Here is a 13,499-nt window from a genome sequence, read left to right on the forward strand (position 1 = left end):
ATTGCAAACATGACTTGGCTTTAGCGATGCCACTACAGTATACAGTAGTACAGTATAGTCCCCCGATGCATATTTCCTATACATGTATATTTTCTTCAATTTAAATTGACAATGTTTTTTAACATTATTTTTATAGGTTATTTTTGTTATTGTTTAAGGGAAAAACTAAACTTTGAAAACAGAATTAACATTGATTTATTCTATGTATATTGTGGATTATGGGCTGCTAGCAAACATAACATGCCTGCAGTGGAGGTAGTAACTAAGTAGATTTACTCAAGTACTGTACTTATTTTGAGGTACTTAAGTATTTCCACTTTTGCTTCTTTGTAATTCTGCTCCTCTACAGTCCAGAGGTAAAGTGTGTACTTCTACTCCACTACATGTATTTAATACCTTTAGTTACTTCTCAGATGTGGATGAATGATGTGAAATCTAATCAAGTGTAATCAGACTTCAGTTCCACCTGGAGTAAATCCACAAGCTACCCTGCAATCTACTACTTTAACTTAAAGGTCTCATGTCATGGCCATTTCTACTGATCATAATTCCATTGTTGAGGTCTACTAGAATAGATGTATATTGTGCAATTTTCCAAACCCACTATACTGGTCAAAGGCAAGAGGTCATTAATTTAGTTTCTAAGAGTAACAATTTTATCGTGAGAAAAGCACATACAATCATTACTACTGAGTGCTATGCTATGCTATGCTATGCTCAAATAAGAATTCTGAATAAGGACCTGGTGCACGATACACAAATGAAATGAAAGCTTTAGCGCAAGTTCAATAAGGAAGACCTAACAATGAGCCACTTACACGTCACTCTATGGCTCTCTCCCCCCTCATTAAATGCGAGGGCGTCACCCCTCAGCAGCCAATTGCTCTTCCTCCCTGTCAGTTGTCATTTCAGGTGACCACACGCAACCCGCCTCCACCCCTCTCGCCTCCCGTCTCCTCCAGGACAAAGCAAACCTTCCTCCTTCAGACCGCTCCCACCTACTCAGCACCACCACCAGTGTCTAGACCCCGGGGGGTTTCATCGGAGCGGTGCTTTCCCTCCTAAATGATTATCCTGCAAACCGGGGCCTAATCACCGAACACCATTCCATTCTCCTTTTGTATTATCATGCCAATCATTTCATTCATATGACGTGTAACAATAAATATGTATTCCATACATCACGTCTCTCCGGGTTGAAATAAGATTGGCTGCAAAGTTTTCCAGGTCGGATGCGTAAGACTAAAAACGAGGCTTTCAAAGGAGGTATAATTTAATTTTGGTTTAGTATTGATAAGTAAACTTGAGTCAAAGATTGCTGCAACTCCACCTCCTCGGCCCGTGCCTCGAGCAATATGAGTGTTGATATGGCTGGGTGGAGTGGCCTCATTTATGCTGACATGTTCTCCGTGTCTCAACCAAGTTTATGATTCCAAACTGATAAAGCTTCCATTTGAGCAACACACCGGAATCATTTTGGTTGTCATTGAGTCAATGAAAAAACTTCTACAGGTTTCAGCTGAAAAAAAAGAATGGCAGACTAAGAAGTCTTAGGAACAGACAGTCTGACAGACAGACGGTGTGACGGACCCACAGACGGTTCTGGACCATGACTTCATTTTTCAGTTTAAGAGAAAGTTTGATTTATAATGAGACCCTCCAAATCTTCAGGTCTTGCTTGAGACGCCATTGAAGGGACACACCATCATGGCTGCCATGCAAACTGGTGGTGTGAGCTTTTCAGATATAGAGACAGAAACTGAAAGGAAGTCTGTGCCTGTGGTTGAGTTATAGAAATAGGACTCATCATTTTTAAATATAACACTTGTGAATGTGTCTCTTGTGTGTGCCAGATGACTTAGTGCAATAAGAAGATGCTGGATTGCAGCCAAGCATTCATTGGTTTGACGGGTTACACAGATGCATTCAGTCTTCATTCTACTGCCCCCTTCTGTCTGATGGGGTGAGGTTAGGATAATCCAGTGTGGAAGAGGAATGTGGAACATGGGGGGGGGGGGGGTACAGAGGCTCTTGTAGATAGTACATAGAACCGTTTATTTGAGCCTAGCCATGGATAAACATCCCTTCTGATGTCATCAGTAAAGGCATCAGGTGAAGCGGCAACACCTCTGCCTGACCTGACAGCATTAGTGTTTCCTGTTGCTGCCGGCAGTCGGCCTGGTGAGACGCCGACAGTCGGCCTGGTGAGACGCCGACAGTCGGCCTGGTGAGACACCAACACCCTGCATTACTGAACCTTTCCTGAAGGTCCCTAGCTTTATGGAAGGGAAATACTAACAGGCTGAACTGGTCATTGTTTTATGGGCACATGCAGTCAGGAGAGCAGAGTCCTCTTCGTAAATACTAACCCTATACATACACACGTTTTTGTACTTATTATTTCTTGTGTGTTTCACAATATAAAAAGACCCAAAGAGAAACACATGTCAAGGCAAGACGAGGCAAACACACTGAGGGCTGCTGTTGGGCCGGACGTCTTCTTTCAGTGGAGCATCAACACTGCAAGGTCAGCCAGGAGACATTAGACCCACTGTGGACAGCTCGTGGGAGCCGGAGCCCTTCTGCTGATCTGGGGACAGCTCTGCTTACCACCGGAGGCAGGGAACACAACGTGCGTCTGGTTTACTTGTTTTAATAAAGTAGCATCATCCAAACAAAACATTAAAGATGTACATCGTGTAACATGTGTCCAGTGTGTGAATCTCAGGTACTGTGCGTGCTGTGAAGGAAAGGCAGAGGAGGACAACGGGAGAGAAACCCAGAGGACAGTTTGAGACGATGTCTGTTCCGCTGAGGCACAGCGCAGGAACAAGCTGCGGCCGGGATAGAGCCTCCTTTACAAAGCTGAGAGTTTATGCTGCAGAAAGGACCGCTGTGTTCTGACTGGTGCCGTCTGCAACCTGCCAGCACCAACTCATTTCATCTGGTCCTGCAACAATGGCCCTGCCCATACAGGAGCACACAGGGAGAGTCAAGCAAAGACAAAGGAATGATGTATTTCAGCAGCGAGTCAGACGTCTGAACGCCAGTCCTTCCAGTGTTTAGCTGATTTGCTAAAAACATTGAAGCTCGTCGTTTCCTCTCGTTGCGACCTGTGACTGCAGGCTGTTCGGGTCTGCTGTGGGATCACACGTCTTGTAGTTCTGAACTTATTATGGGTTCATAAGTATGTGAACAGCTGGAAACTCAGCCCCCCCACTCCTCACCCCTGCGTTCCCCTGATTTCAGTGTTCGCCGGCCCCCTGCTCTGAACACTGGCCGTCTGTCACCGTGTACTCCCCTCGGCCCACCTCCACACAGAGCTGCGATTCTGCAGCACAACAGCTACCTTCTTCTCCTCATGCTGCTCTCCAAGCGGCCCAGCTCCTCGTAGGACCGGTAGAAGACCTCCAGCTCGCGGCAGCCCCAGCCCCTCCAGACACACAGGCACCACTCCATGTTTTCCTTCTGAAAGCCACAGACAACTGTGTCCTTTGCCACGATAGCTGCCTCCTTCAGAGTCCTGAGGGGGAGAGAGAGAGAGAGAGAGGGGGGAGTGAGGGACACAAGGCGGACATGAATCTGCGAGGCGGAGAGAGAGGGATGGAGCTAAAGGTGGCGGCGCGTCCCTGTGCCGTGTTTAACCTTTCCTAGAAGCTAGTTTCCTGGAAATGCACTGAGGACTCTCGGCTCTTAAGTCCAAACCTTCCTCCTGGGCATCAGAGAACAAAGCAACCTACTTTTAAACGGTTTAATTTATGAAGGCTGACACACAAAGTATTAGGGAGGAAGAGGAGCTTCAGGCGACCTGTGTCCTTCAGAGCAACCTGGAATGATCTGCTCCCATTGTTCTCATGTTGGGGGGGATCGTTATCCTCTGAGACCCCTGATCCCAGCACCAGGCCTGCAGGCATGACCCCCCCCCCCCATGTGTCCCCTATGTTACAGGTGCACCATGGAGTACTTGCTTATTAAGGGCCCTGTTTTGGGTGGCCCATTTATTGCCTGATGCTAAAAGGCAGGCCCCTTTGTGTAAGTGCACACAGGAGTCCGCTCTGCAGGAGCAGCTGCTGGCTTCTTCACAGACTTAATTAGAGACTCAGCTGGGCTCCTTAAGTGCATGATGAGGGCTGTCGCTCGCCTCAGTCAGGCTGCATCACTACATTCATGTGTAGCTCTTTGGCTGGAGGTCAAAGGTTACAAGCTGGAAGGGGCTTCCTGCAGGTGGAAGCAAACCCCATTCAGAGCTCATTGATGTGAGACATAATAAATTACCAATTGATGCTTATTTACGAATAAACACAGGAAATCTAAGTTTATTTAATATTGATTATATTAAAGCACACACATGCTGGCTTTCCTTTCCTTTAACACCTACGTCTTAAGTCGTCCACATTTAGCACATCAATGCGTCTCAGTTCGAGTTATTTAATATTAAACTATTTCGTTCTTTTTCAAATGAGTTGGACAAATGATGGAATGTTCAAACATACTTACATAAATCAATCACAATCATTTCATCAACTTGTATCACAGCTTGCATTTAGATGTTGTGGTGTCTTAGGGAGACGGGCACGTCTTGGCTCCCCGTGGAACCCTCAGACTGCGCACGCACGCTACAATAGGTCGACCCGTTCAGCCCCGGGCCTGTTTTCAGGTCTCGGGCTCGGACATGGCATTCCCAGAACAAATGACCATATCTTCTAAAAGGGTTAAATTAATAATCTTTGTTCTCAAAGCAATGATAAACCTGTGAGTTGGATGCAGAGAAGTCAGAATCAATATAGATGTTTTTATTTTATAGCAAATTCAGATTGAACAAAGTAAAAGAAATTATAGTTTCCGTCCATTTTTTTTAACTTATAGTGAAAACTACTCTTGGATGACGGGATGGCAGACTAGAAGCTTTAGGAATCCAAATGATAACACATAATAAGCACCCTGTATGAAGACTGATGCAACACAAGTGACCTTTGACCTTTGAGAGAGATGTATCATTTGGATGTATTTGCCTAACCTCTGGAACCCATGGGTCGATTTGGGTGATTGACACCTTTTTGAAACCGTTAGAGCCAATAGGGAAGTTCCTAAATCCATCTGAACATTACCATTGGTAAGTTAGAATGATGCACACGCAGCTTGCCCAAGACCGGAAGCTCCGTTACACTCTATATGAAAAATACGTTTATTGCCACGAATGTTATGATGGATTATCAGTAATCAATTCAAAGTGACAGAGACCTTGGATTAACCTTCAGCAGCGTCTTAATGCCCTGAACACAACTTCTGATCAGAACACAGCAAAGGTACGACGTCTGTCCGTCCTGGAGAGGGATCCCTCCTCTGCTGCTCTCCCCGAGGTTTCTCCCATGTTCCCTTTAAACTGTGGGGTTTCTATGGAAGTGTTTCCTTGTACGATGTGAGGGTCTAAGGACAGAGGGTCTAAGGACAGAGGGTCTGAGGACAGAGGGTCTAAGGACAGAGGGTGTCGTATTGTCATACTGATATTCTGTACACACTGTGAAGACCACTGGGACAAAGGTAACATTTGTGATATTGGGCTGTATAAATAAACATTGATTGATTGATTGATTGATTGAGTGATTGATTGATTGATTGATTGATTGATTGATTAACATGGCCCAGGTACTCTATGTAGCTTTGCCAAACTCACATTTGGAGCGTTTCACTCGTAGTCCATTTTGTTGCAGGACCTTCTGCAAGTTGCGGAGATGTTATTCCTCCGAGCGTTCCATAAGGAGCATGTCATCAAGAAAAACTACGACCACTGGTAAGTCTTTCATCAGGTTTTCCATAATCCGTTGGAAGATGGAGGGTGCAGAGCTAATGCCAAATGGAAGGCTGCTATACACAAACAGTGTGTTAATGGTGGTGTACTTCTTAGACTCTTCATCTAGCTAAACCTGCTGGTAAGCTGAGCTGAATCTATCCTAGAGAAAACCTTGCCTCCACTAAGTGTTGCTAACAGCTCCTCTAAACATGGTAAGGGGTAAGTCTCTGTCTCAACTGCCTGATTTGCTGACACCTTATAATCTCCACATAGGCGAAGTCTCTTTTCTGCACTGCAATATGGGAGCTGCCCATAACTTAACTGGAGATATTATGTTAGCTTCTTCTGACCTCCTGAGCTCTTTCTCTACTCTGTCTTCCATCGTGAATGGAAGGACAGAGTATGTCTTGCATTCAAAATGCTGCAGCTCGTGTACTAACCAGAGTTAGGAAAAGGGACCACATTACTCCTGTTCTGGCTGCCTTACACTGGCTCCCTATAGAACAAAGGGTAGAATTTAAAATTCTTCTTCTCGCCTACAAAGCCCTTAATGGGCAGGCGCCATCTTACCTTAAAGAACTCATTATACCCTACTGTCCTACTAGGGCATTGCGTTCCAAGAATGCAGGGTTGTTGGTTGTTCCTAGAATCTCTAAAAGTACAATGGGAGCCAGAGCCTTTTCTTATCAAGCTCCACATTTGTGGAATCAGCTTCCAGTTTGTGTTCGGGCGGCAGACACCCTATCCGTTTTTAAGAGTGCGCTTAAGACCTTCCTTTTTGATAAAGCTTATAGTTAGGGCTGATTAGATTCAGCCCCTAGTTTTGCTGATATAGGCTTAGTCTGTCGGGGACATCTTACTTCTTCCTTCTCTCTGTCTATACCCGTGTACTCTCATGTTCCCATTAACCCAGCTTCCCCAAATGTCTTTCTTTTTGGTGTCTATATACGCCGGGATCCGGAGTCATGGATGGTCCTGTGTCCTGGATCGCGAGCGCAGGATCTTGAGTCGTGGCTGTGGTCCTGGATCATCGGTCCTGGATGGATATCCTCGTGGATTCATCTTCCTATTATACACACATGCATTTCCAAACATTTGAACTACCTATGTTGCATTATCTTTTCAATTTACACACGGCATCTATTGCACAGCTGTCCGTCCTGGGAGAGGGATCCCTCCTCTGTTGCTCTCCCTGAGGTTTCTCCCATTTTTCCCTTTAAACTGTGGGTTTAGTTTTTCCTTGTACGATGTGAGGGTCTAAGGACAGAGGGTCTAAGGACAGAGGGTCAGTATTGTCATACTGATATTCTGTACACACTGTGAAGACCACTGAGACAAATGTAACATTTGTGATATTGGGCTATATAAATAAACATTGATTGATTGATTGATTGATTGATTGATTGATTGATTGATTGATTGATTGATGGAGTCTGTGTTTACAACACGTTGGAGTTACATCTGGTTTCACTATGATTGAGGCTTTGACATCTTTAAGACGTCTTTGAACATTTCTACATATTGATCTAGCACTTCACTAAGTGACACTTGTTTTCATTCAGATTCTTAATCTGCTGCCAGTTTCACCTGAGTAGCCCATTTCTGCCACGGTGTTGATCCATATTCCTTAACTATGAACAATGTCTTCCCCTCATCGACCACCTGTGTTGTGATGTGACCAAGTTCAGGGATCTGACCTCCATTATACGCTCTAAGGTTGAATTTATCTTTCTGCAGAGACAGATGTGAGAGATCCTCTTCGTATGTCCTCTGTGACAGAACACTGCTACTTACAGTGTCTACTTCCATCTCTAAAGTCAACTCAGCTACTAGAAAGGTTTCTTTACACAGGTCATCAGCTTCACTTGTACAGTCAGAATACTAAACACCCCAAACTCCGTTTCCTCTTCAGCTTCGACATACTTAGTGTGCTTACTTTGCAGTTATGGCATTTGGTCTCTTTGAAATGTCACCCACTTGCATTGTGGTGTTTTAGTTTGCACGTGAAGCCGTTCTTGTTTCCTTGTTTAGTCACTTGTTGAAAGCGTGCCGCTCTGCCGCTGTCATTCTCCATTCCTCTCAACTGACGCACGTCCCTGTCGGTCGTCTCCATGTTGAGCGAAATCTCAAAAGCCTTGGCGAAAGTGAGTTCATTTCCTGACAGTAGTCTCCTCTGGCATGCTTCGTTCCGTACGTCACTGACGACCCGATCCCGCAGTGATGAGTCATGATGCACACCAGACTCACAGTTAGGTGCGCATGCTTTAACTCCGCTACACAATGAGCTGCCGGTTGGATGGCTTTCGGGTTGCTCCGGTTGAAACGGAACCTTTCCGCCACCAATAAAGGCTTTGGCTCAAAATGTCTCTTTAGAATGTCCACAATCTCGTCGAACGTTTTATCCTTTGGCTTATCAGGTATCTTAAAAGACCATACGTAGATGCGCTCATTACACTTAGCAACGTGGCTACGTGCTTTTCTTCGCTAATATCATTAGCCTCATAGAACTGGTCGAGCCGTTCAATGTACGCCGACCATTGCTCATTTTCCGGCCTAAACTCGTCCATTCTTCCAAACAGGGGCATTGTACGCACTAGTACCTCTCCTTCCCCGCAAGGAAACGTTGGTTTTATCCTCGTCACCAGTTTTCTGTGGTTTGTTAAGGAGACGGAGACCGCTATGTCGCTCACATCTTTAATCCACGTTGAACTCCACCTTCAGACTGCTCATGCACGCTACAACAGCTTAACCAGGACTGTGTTCACTGAGGTCCATAAAGCACCAGTTTCCATGGTAACATGATAAACATGATGTGGTCAATATGCCACAGATTTATTTCAGACATGTGTCTGTATGTGTACACTTTAACTGATATGTGCTGCCTTCAAAGTTCACTTTCGCTGAGACGTGAACTTTAACAGGCCGAGTGCAAAAACATATTGTTCTGTATATTCTTCTTAAATGTCTTTTATCTTATTTTGTAAAGCACTCTGGGTTGCCCTGTGCGGAAAGGTGCTCTATAAATAAACCTGCCTTGCCTTGCTCAGCGAGCACACAGCAGCATGTGATCCCAGCAGCAGTTTGACATGCATTCCATAAACAGCTGGCTGTTTCTTTTCAGTGAGGAAGCTGCAGCAGACTCTGAGGATCACATGCTGTCTCCATTCACACAGGAAGTGTCTTTCTATTCTACGTCATGCCTTCTGACTTTAGGGCAGGGTTTTATTTTCCACTGAAATGAGCTTTAGTTCCACGGCACGCCGTACCACCAAATAAATAGAAATCTTTTTTGTTAACAAAGTCCCAACTGTTTGAACATGTGCAGACCCAGCATGATTGCACCTGGTGTACTATAATGTCTAAAAAGGAAGAACATTAGGTTCCACCCGAGTTATTCTGTGCGTATGACTCCACTCCGGAGGGATCCAAACAATATGATTTGTCTCCTCCTCCCCAAAATAACCCAAATCTGACTCGGTGTGAAATGTCTTTTTTTGCTGTTCTGTCGGCATTTCCTGCAGTCAGTCTAAATGAACATACGGGGCGTTTCTTTGACTGTTTATAGGCAGATATGGGCGTTACGTGAAGCCCGCAAAAGCTGCGCCGCATTTCGAGTTGATTGTGATTTATAAAGGGAAACCGGCGTAGGATGTGCCGTACGCAGTGTTTTATAAATCGGAATATTTGTGTGCGTATTTACTTGCTTGAAAACATGACATCTTGGTGCCAGGGTAACAACCTCCATCTCAACGTCAGCAAAACCAAGGAGCTGATTGTGGATTACAGGAAGCAGCAGAGAGAGGGACACGCCCCCATCGCCATCAATGGGACTACTGTGGAGAGAGTCAGCAGCTTCAGGTTCCTCGGGGTCCACATCACTGAGGACCTGACATGCACTCTTCACACCACCACCATCACCAAGAAAGCTCGACAGCGGCTCTTCTTCCTCCGCAGGCTGAGGAGGTTCAACATGGACTCCAGGATACTCTGCAACTTCTACAGGTGCACCATAGAGAGGATCCTGACCTTCTACAGGTGCACCATAGAGAGGATCCTGACCTTCTACAGGTGCACCATAGAGAGGATCCTGACCTTCTACAGGTGCACCATAGAGAGGATCCTGACCTTCTACAGGTGCTCCATAGAGAGCATCCTGACCTCCTACAGGTGCACCATAGAGAGCATCCTGACCTTCTACAGGTGCTCCATAGAGAGGATCCTGACCTTCTACAGGTGCTCCATAGAGAGGATCCTGACCTTCTACAGGTGCTCCATAGAGAGGATCCTGACCTTCTACAGGTGCACCATAGAGAGGATCCTGACCTTCTACAGGTGCTCCATAGAGAGGATCCTGACCTTCTACAGGTGCACCATAGAGAGGATCCTGACCTTCTACAGGTGCTCCATAGAGGATCCTGACCTTCTACAGGTGCACCATAGAGAGGATCCTGACCTTCTACAGGTGCTCCATAGAGAGGATCCTGACCTTCTACAGGTGCACCATAGAGAGCATCCTGACCTTCTACAGGTGCTCCATAGAGAGCATCCTGACCTTCTACAGGTGCTCCGTAGAGAGCATCCTGACCTTCTACAGGTGCTCCGTAGAGAGGATCCTGACCTTCTACAGGTGCTCCATAGAGAGCATCCTGACCTTCTACAGGTGCTCCACAGAGAGGATCCTGACTGGCTGCATCACGGCCTGGTACGGCAGTGGAACCACCCTCAATATTAAAGCCCCCATGTCGTGCTTTTCCGGTTCTCACTCGTCCCCTTGTGTGATGAAGGTTCTTCTGCATGTAAACGGTCTGCAGAGTCAAAGTACACCCTGTAAAACTCTAACACAGAAAGACCCGTCTGCTGCCCCAGAACGCCTCGTTGGAGATTTCTCATTTTCTATTGTTTACTTCCTGGGTACTGTGAGCTGGGGATACCCAGAGGCCACACCCTCTGCCAGCCTTCCACGAAACAAAGCCTCCCAAACCTTGCAGCGATTCATGCCGGATACGTACAGCGTAGGGCACAGAAGAACGATGCTGTTCCTGCTCTGTTTGGACCAGCGGGAGATCGGGTACACAACCTGTAAGTATTCATTGTTCTTTGTGTATTTATGATTGTAACGGAGGTGATCTCTGGGGCCATAGATCTTGGCCTCCGTTATGAATAGCGTAGCTTTGTTGGTGACGAAATGTATGTAGTGTGTGCATCCGTCTGTGTTTGAGGTCGTCTGTCTCTGTTTGCTGGTCTTATGTTGGAAAGTGTTCCCTTCCCCATGTCTGTTGCTGTTGATTGTGTGCACCTGGTGCCCTGCGTTGTCTCCCCCCCCCACCTGCGTCTCATGGCTGATTATGTGTGTGTGTGTGTGTGTGTGTGTGTGTGTGTGTGTGTGTGTGTGTGTGTGTGTGTGTGTGTGTGTGTGTGTGTGTGTATTCAGGCTCTGTTTGCCTGTCTGTTTTGAGGCTGGTAGTGTGTGAGACCTTGTGGTGGCTGGTGACTGTTCACGTGGGCAGCAGATTGAGGCTGTGTCATATCTTTATGATGTAATAAATGCCCACACCGGGTTCTATTCGGACGTTCTGCCTCTGCTTCCGTGCTTGGTCGGGCCGCTCAACTGTCGGCTTCATAATGACGTGTAAAACAAACAAGGTATCCACCACGACTGTTTAAATGGGTAAACGTTTTTCGGGCTACTCCGTTGGGATGGCGGAGAAATGCTCTCCGCAGCAGACCCGTGCTCACAGCGTTAGAAACCTTTTCCTCACTCAAGCCACACTTATTGTTTTTACTTCGGCTGTGAGTGTTTGTGTGCTCAGGGTGAGTTCTCGCTGTATCGCCGACGCGGAAGCCTGTCTGCTCCTCGCAGCAGCTGCGAGCAGCAACGAGCCTCTCAATGTCGCGACCAATCAGAGCACAGTGCGCTCACAGGGAGGGGGGGGGGAGCTCCAACAAGCCGTGTAGGACAGAGAGTGAATACACATGCTATACAGAGATGCTGTGAGAAACCAGTGTGAGTTTGGAACATTGAACAATGTGAATCTATTCTAGTCGACCTCAACGATGGAACTATGATCATTAGAAATGGCCATCCATGACATGGGACCTTTACGACTCTACAGAAGGTGGTGTAAACTGCACAGCACATCACCAGGACGGAGCTGCCATCCATGGAGGACCTCTACTCCCAGCGGCTCAGGAAGAAAGCCCTCAGGATTATCAAAGACCCCCGTCACCCCAGCCACAAACTGCTGCCGTCTGGCAGGCGGGAACGCAGCATCAGGACAAAACACACCAGACTCAGGGCCATAAGAGCAATAACAGTAATAACAATGTGTGTCTTGTAATTGCACTGTAGAGGAACCTGTGACCTACGTTTTAATGAATTGCATAACGACCTGTGACAATACATCTTTGAATGTTGCAAAGTCAGATTGAATTGCAACACGACTTCTCCACTGTGCTCTTCTCCACGGTGACCTTGCCCAGTGACCAGCTGTGGCTCAGCAGCATGTACTGACCGTGATGTGCTCGTCCTCCGCCTTCAGCCTACTAGCTCCTGCTTAGAGCTGCTAACTCACTGTCACTAGTAGGGTCCCCTGATTCATAGGTCCCCATACATGTACAATATCTGATGACATTTCTCTCGTATCACATCAAAGACATTAACATAGTCACTGAAGGCAGACTGCATAAACAATAACAAGATTCAAGGCCAACAATCAAAATCATACTCATCTTAAAAATGCATTACAGATCATTTAAAACGGCATAAAAGAGCAATCTGTTCCCACGTCTTTTCACTCCTTTCTGTTCGTGGGTTAGCGCCTGGCTGACGCACTCACACATCACTCAGATATATTGTTTGTTTTTGGTACATTTATTTCCATGTTATCGTTTACTTTTCTTCACTGTCCGTTCTCTTCTTTAAAAAGTATCTTACCGGACGATGTTGAAACAGTTTCGTCACATAAAATGAAAACGTAACTTCTCTGCAGCGCAGAGTTCAACAAACCGCGTGGCTTCACAACCAAGAAAGAACACAGAGTATAATCAGCAGGACTCTTTGAAGCAGCTGAGGTCATCGCAGGGCCAATCAGCCGCTCCGTGTGCGGATCGCTATCAACTGACACCAATCAATTACCTACGCCATTACATCATGAAACGATTAAATAATCAAAGATAATAAATCAACATTTTGGCTCCTACACGCCATGCCGCAGAACATTAACCTGGCAGACGTACGGTGTGATTATCATTCACTAACTGCTTTGACTCTGCGGCTCTTTAATAATTACTTATATAATTTGTGTGAATCTGTCCTGTCCTGTTTTTCACTCTCACCGTTGCTGCTTTAAACTCCTGAACTTCCCCATGGGGATTAATAAATGTCCATCTTCTCTTACTTGAGTTCTTAGAGATGAACTGGTGATATTCTAGTGTTACACCAATGTGTTGAAGGCGTGGACTTTGAGGGCCCATTGTCGACAAAGTAAGAAATTAACATTTTGATCACCTGACCTCTCGTTCTAATTCCTCTGTTGGTATGATATTAGATTATCTGCAGTAATGTGTGCTGAACAGAGTGGTGAAAGAGGGATGAAAGAGGGATGAAAGAGGGTTGAAAGAGGGATGAAGGCATGTCGCCTCAATGTGAAACATGATGCTGGTAGATAGCTACAGAAGTTGTGTCATCATTTATTTGGAGCGGATCTCA

At 46.0% G+C, this 13,499-nt stretch overlaps 1 protein-coding gene across 1 annotated transcript in view; it reads right to left on the minus strand.

Moving 5' to 3' along the window:
- Positions 1 to 2,637: 2,637 nt before the first annotated feature.
- The window catches only part of lrrk1 (leucine-rich repeat kinase 1), a 112,996-nt gene continuing 102,134 nt past the window's right edge, over positions 2,638 to 13,499 (minus strand). The window contains 1 exon segment of the mRNA XM_034104359.1: positions 2,638 to 3,523. Coding sequence (XP_033960250.1) covers positions 3,346 to 3,523 — 178 coding nt within the window. The 3' untranslated portion in view covers positions 2,638 to 3,345.

Source organism: Pseudochaenichthys georgianus, chromosome 3 (assembly GCF_902827115.2).
Source record: "Pseudochaenichthys georgianus chromosome 3, fPseGeo1.2, whole genome shotgun sequence".
Lineage (NCBI taxonomy): Eukaryota > Metazoa > Chordata > Actinopteri > Perciformes > Channichthyidae > Pseudochaenichthys > Pseudochaenichthys georgianus.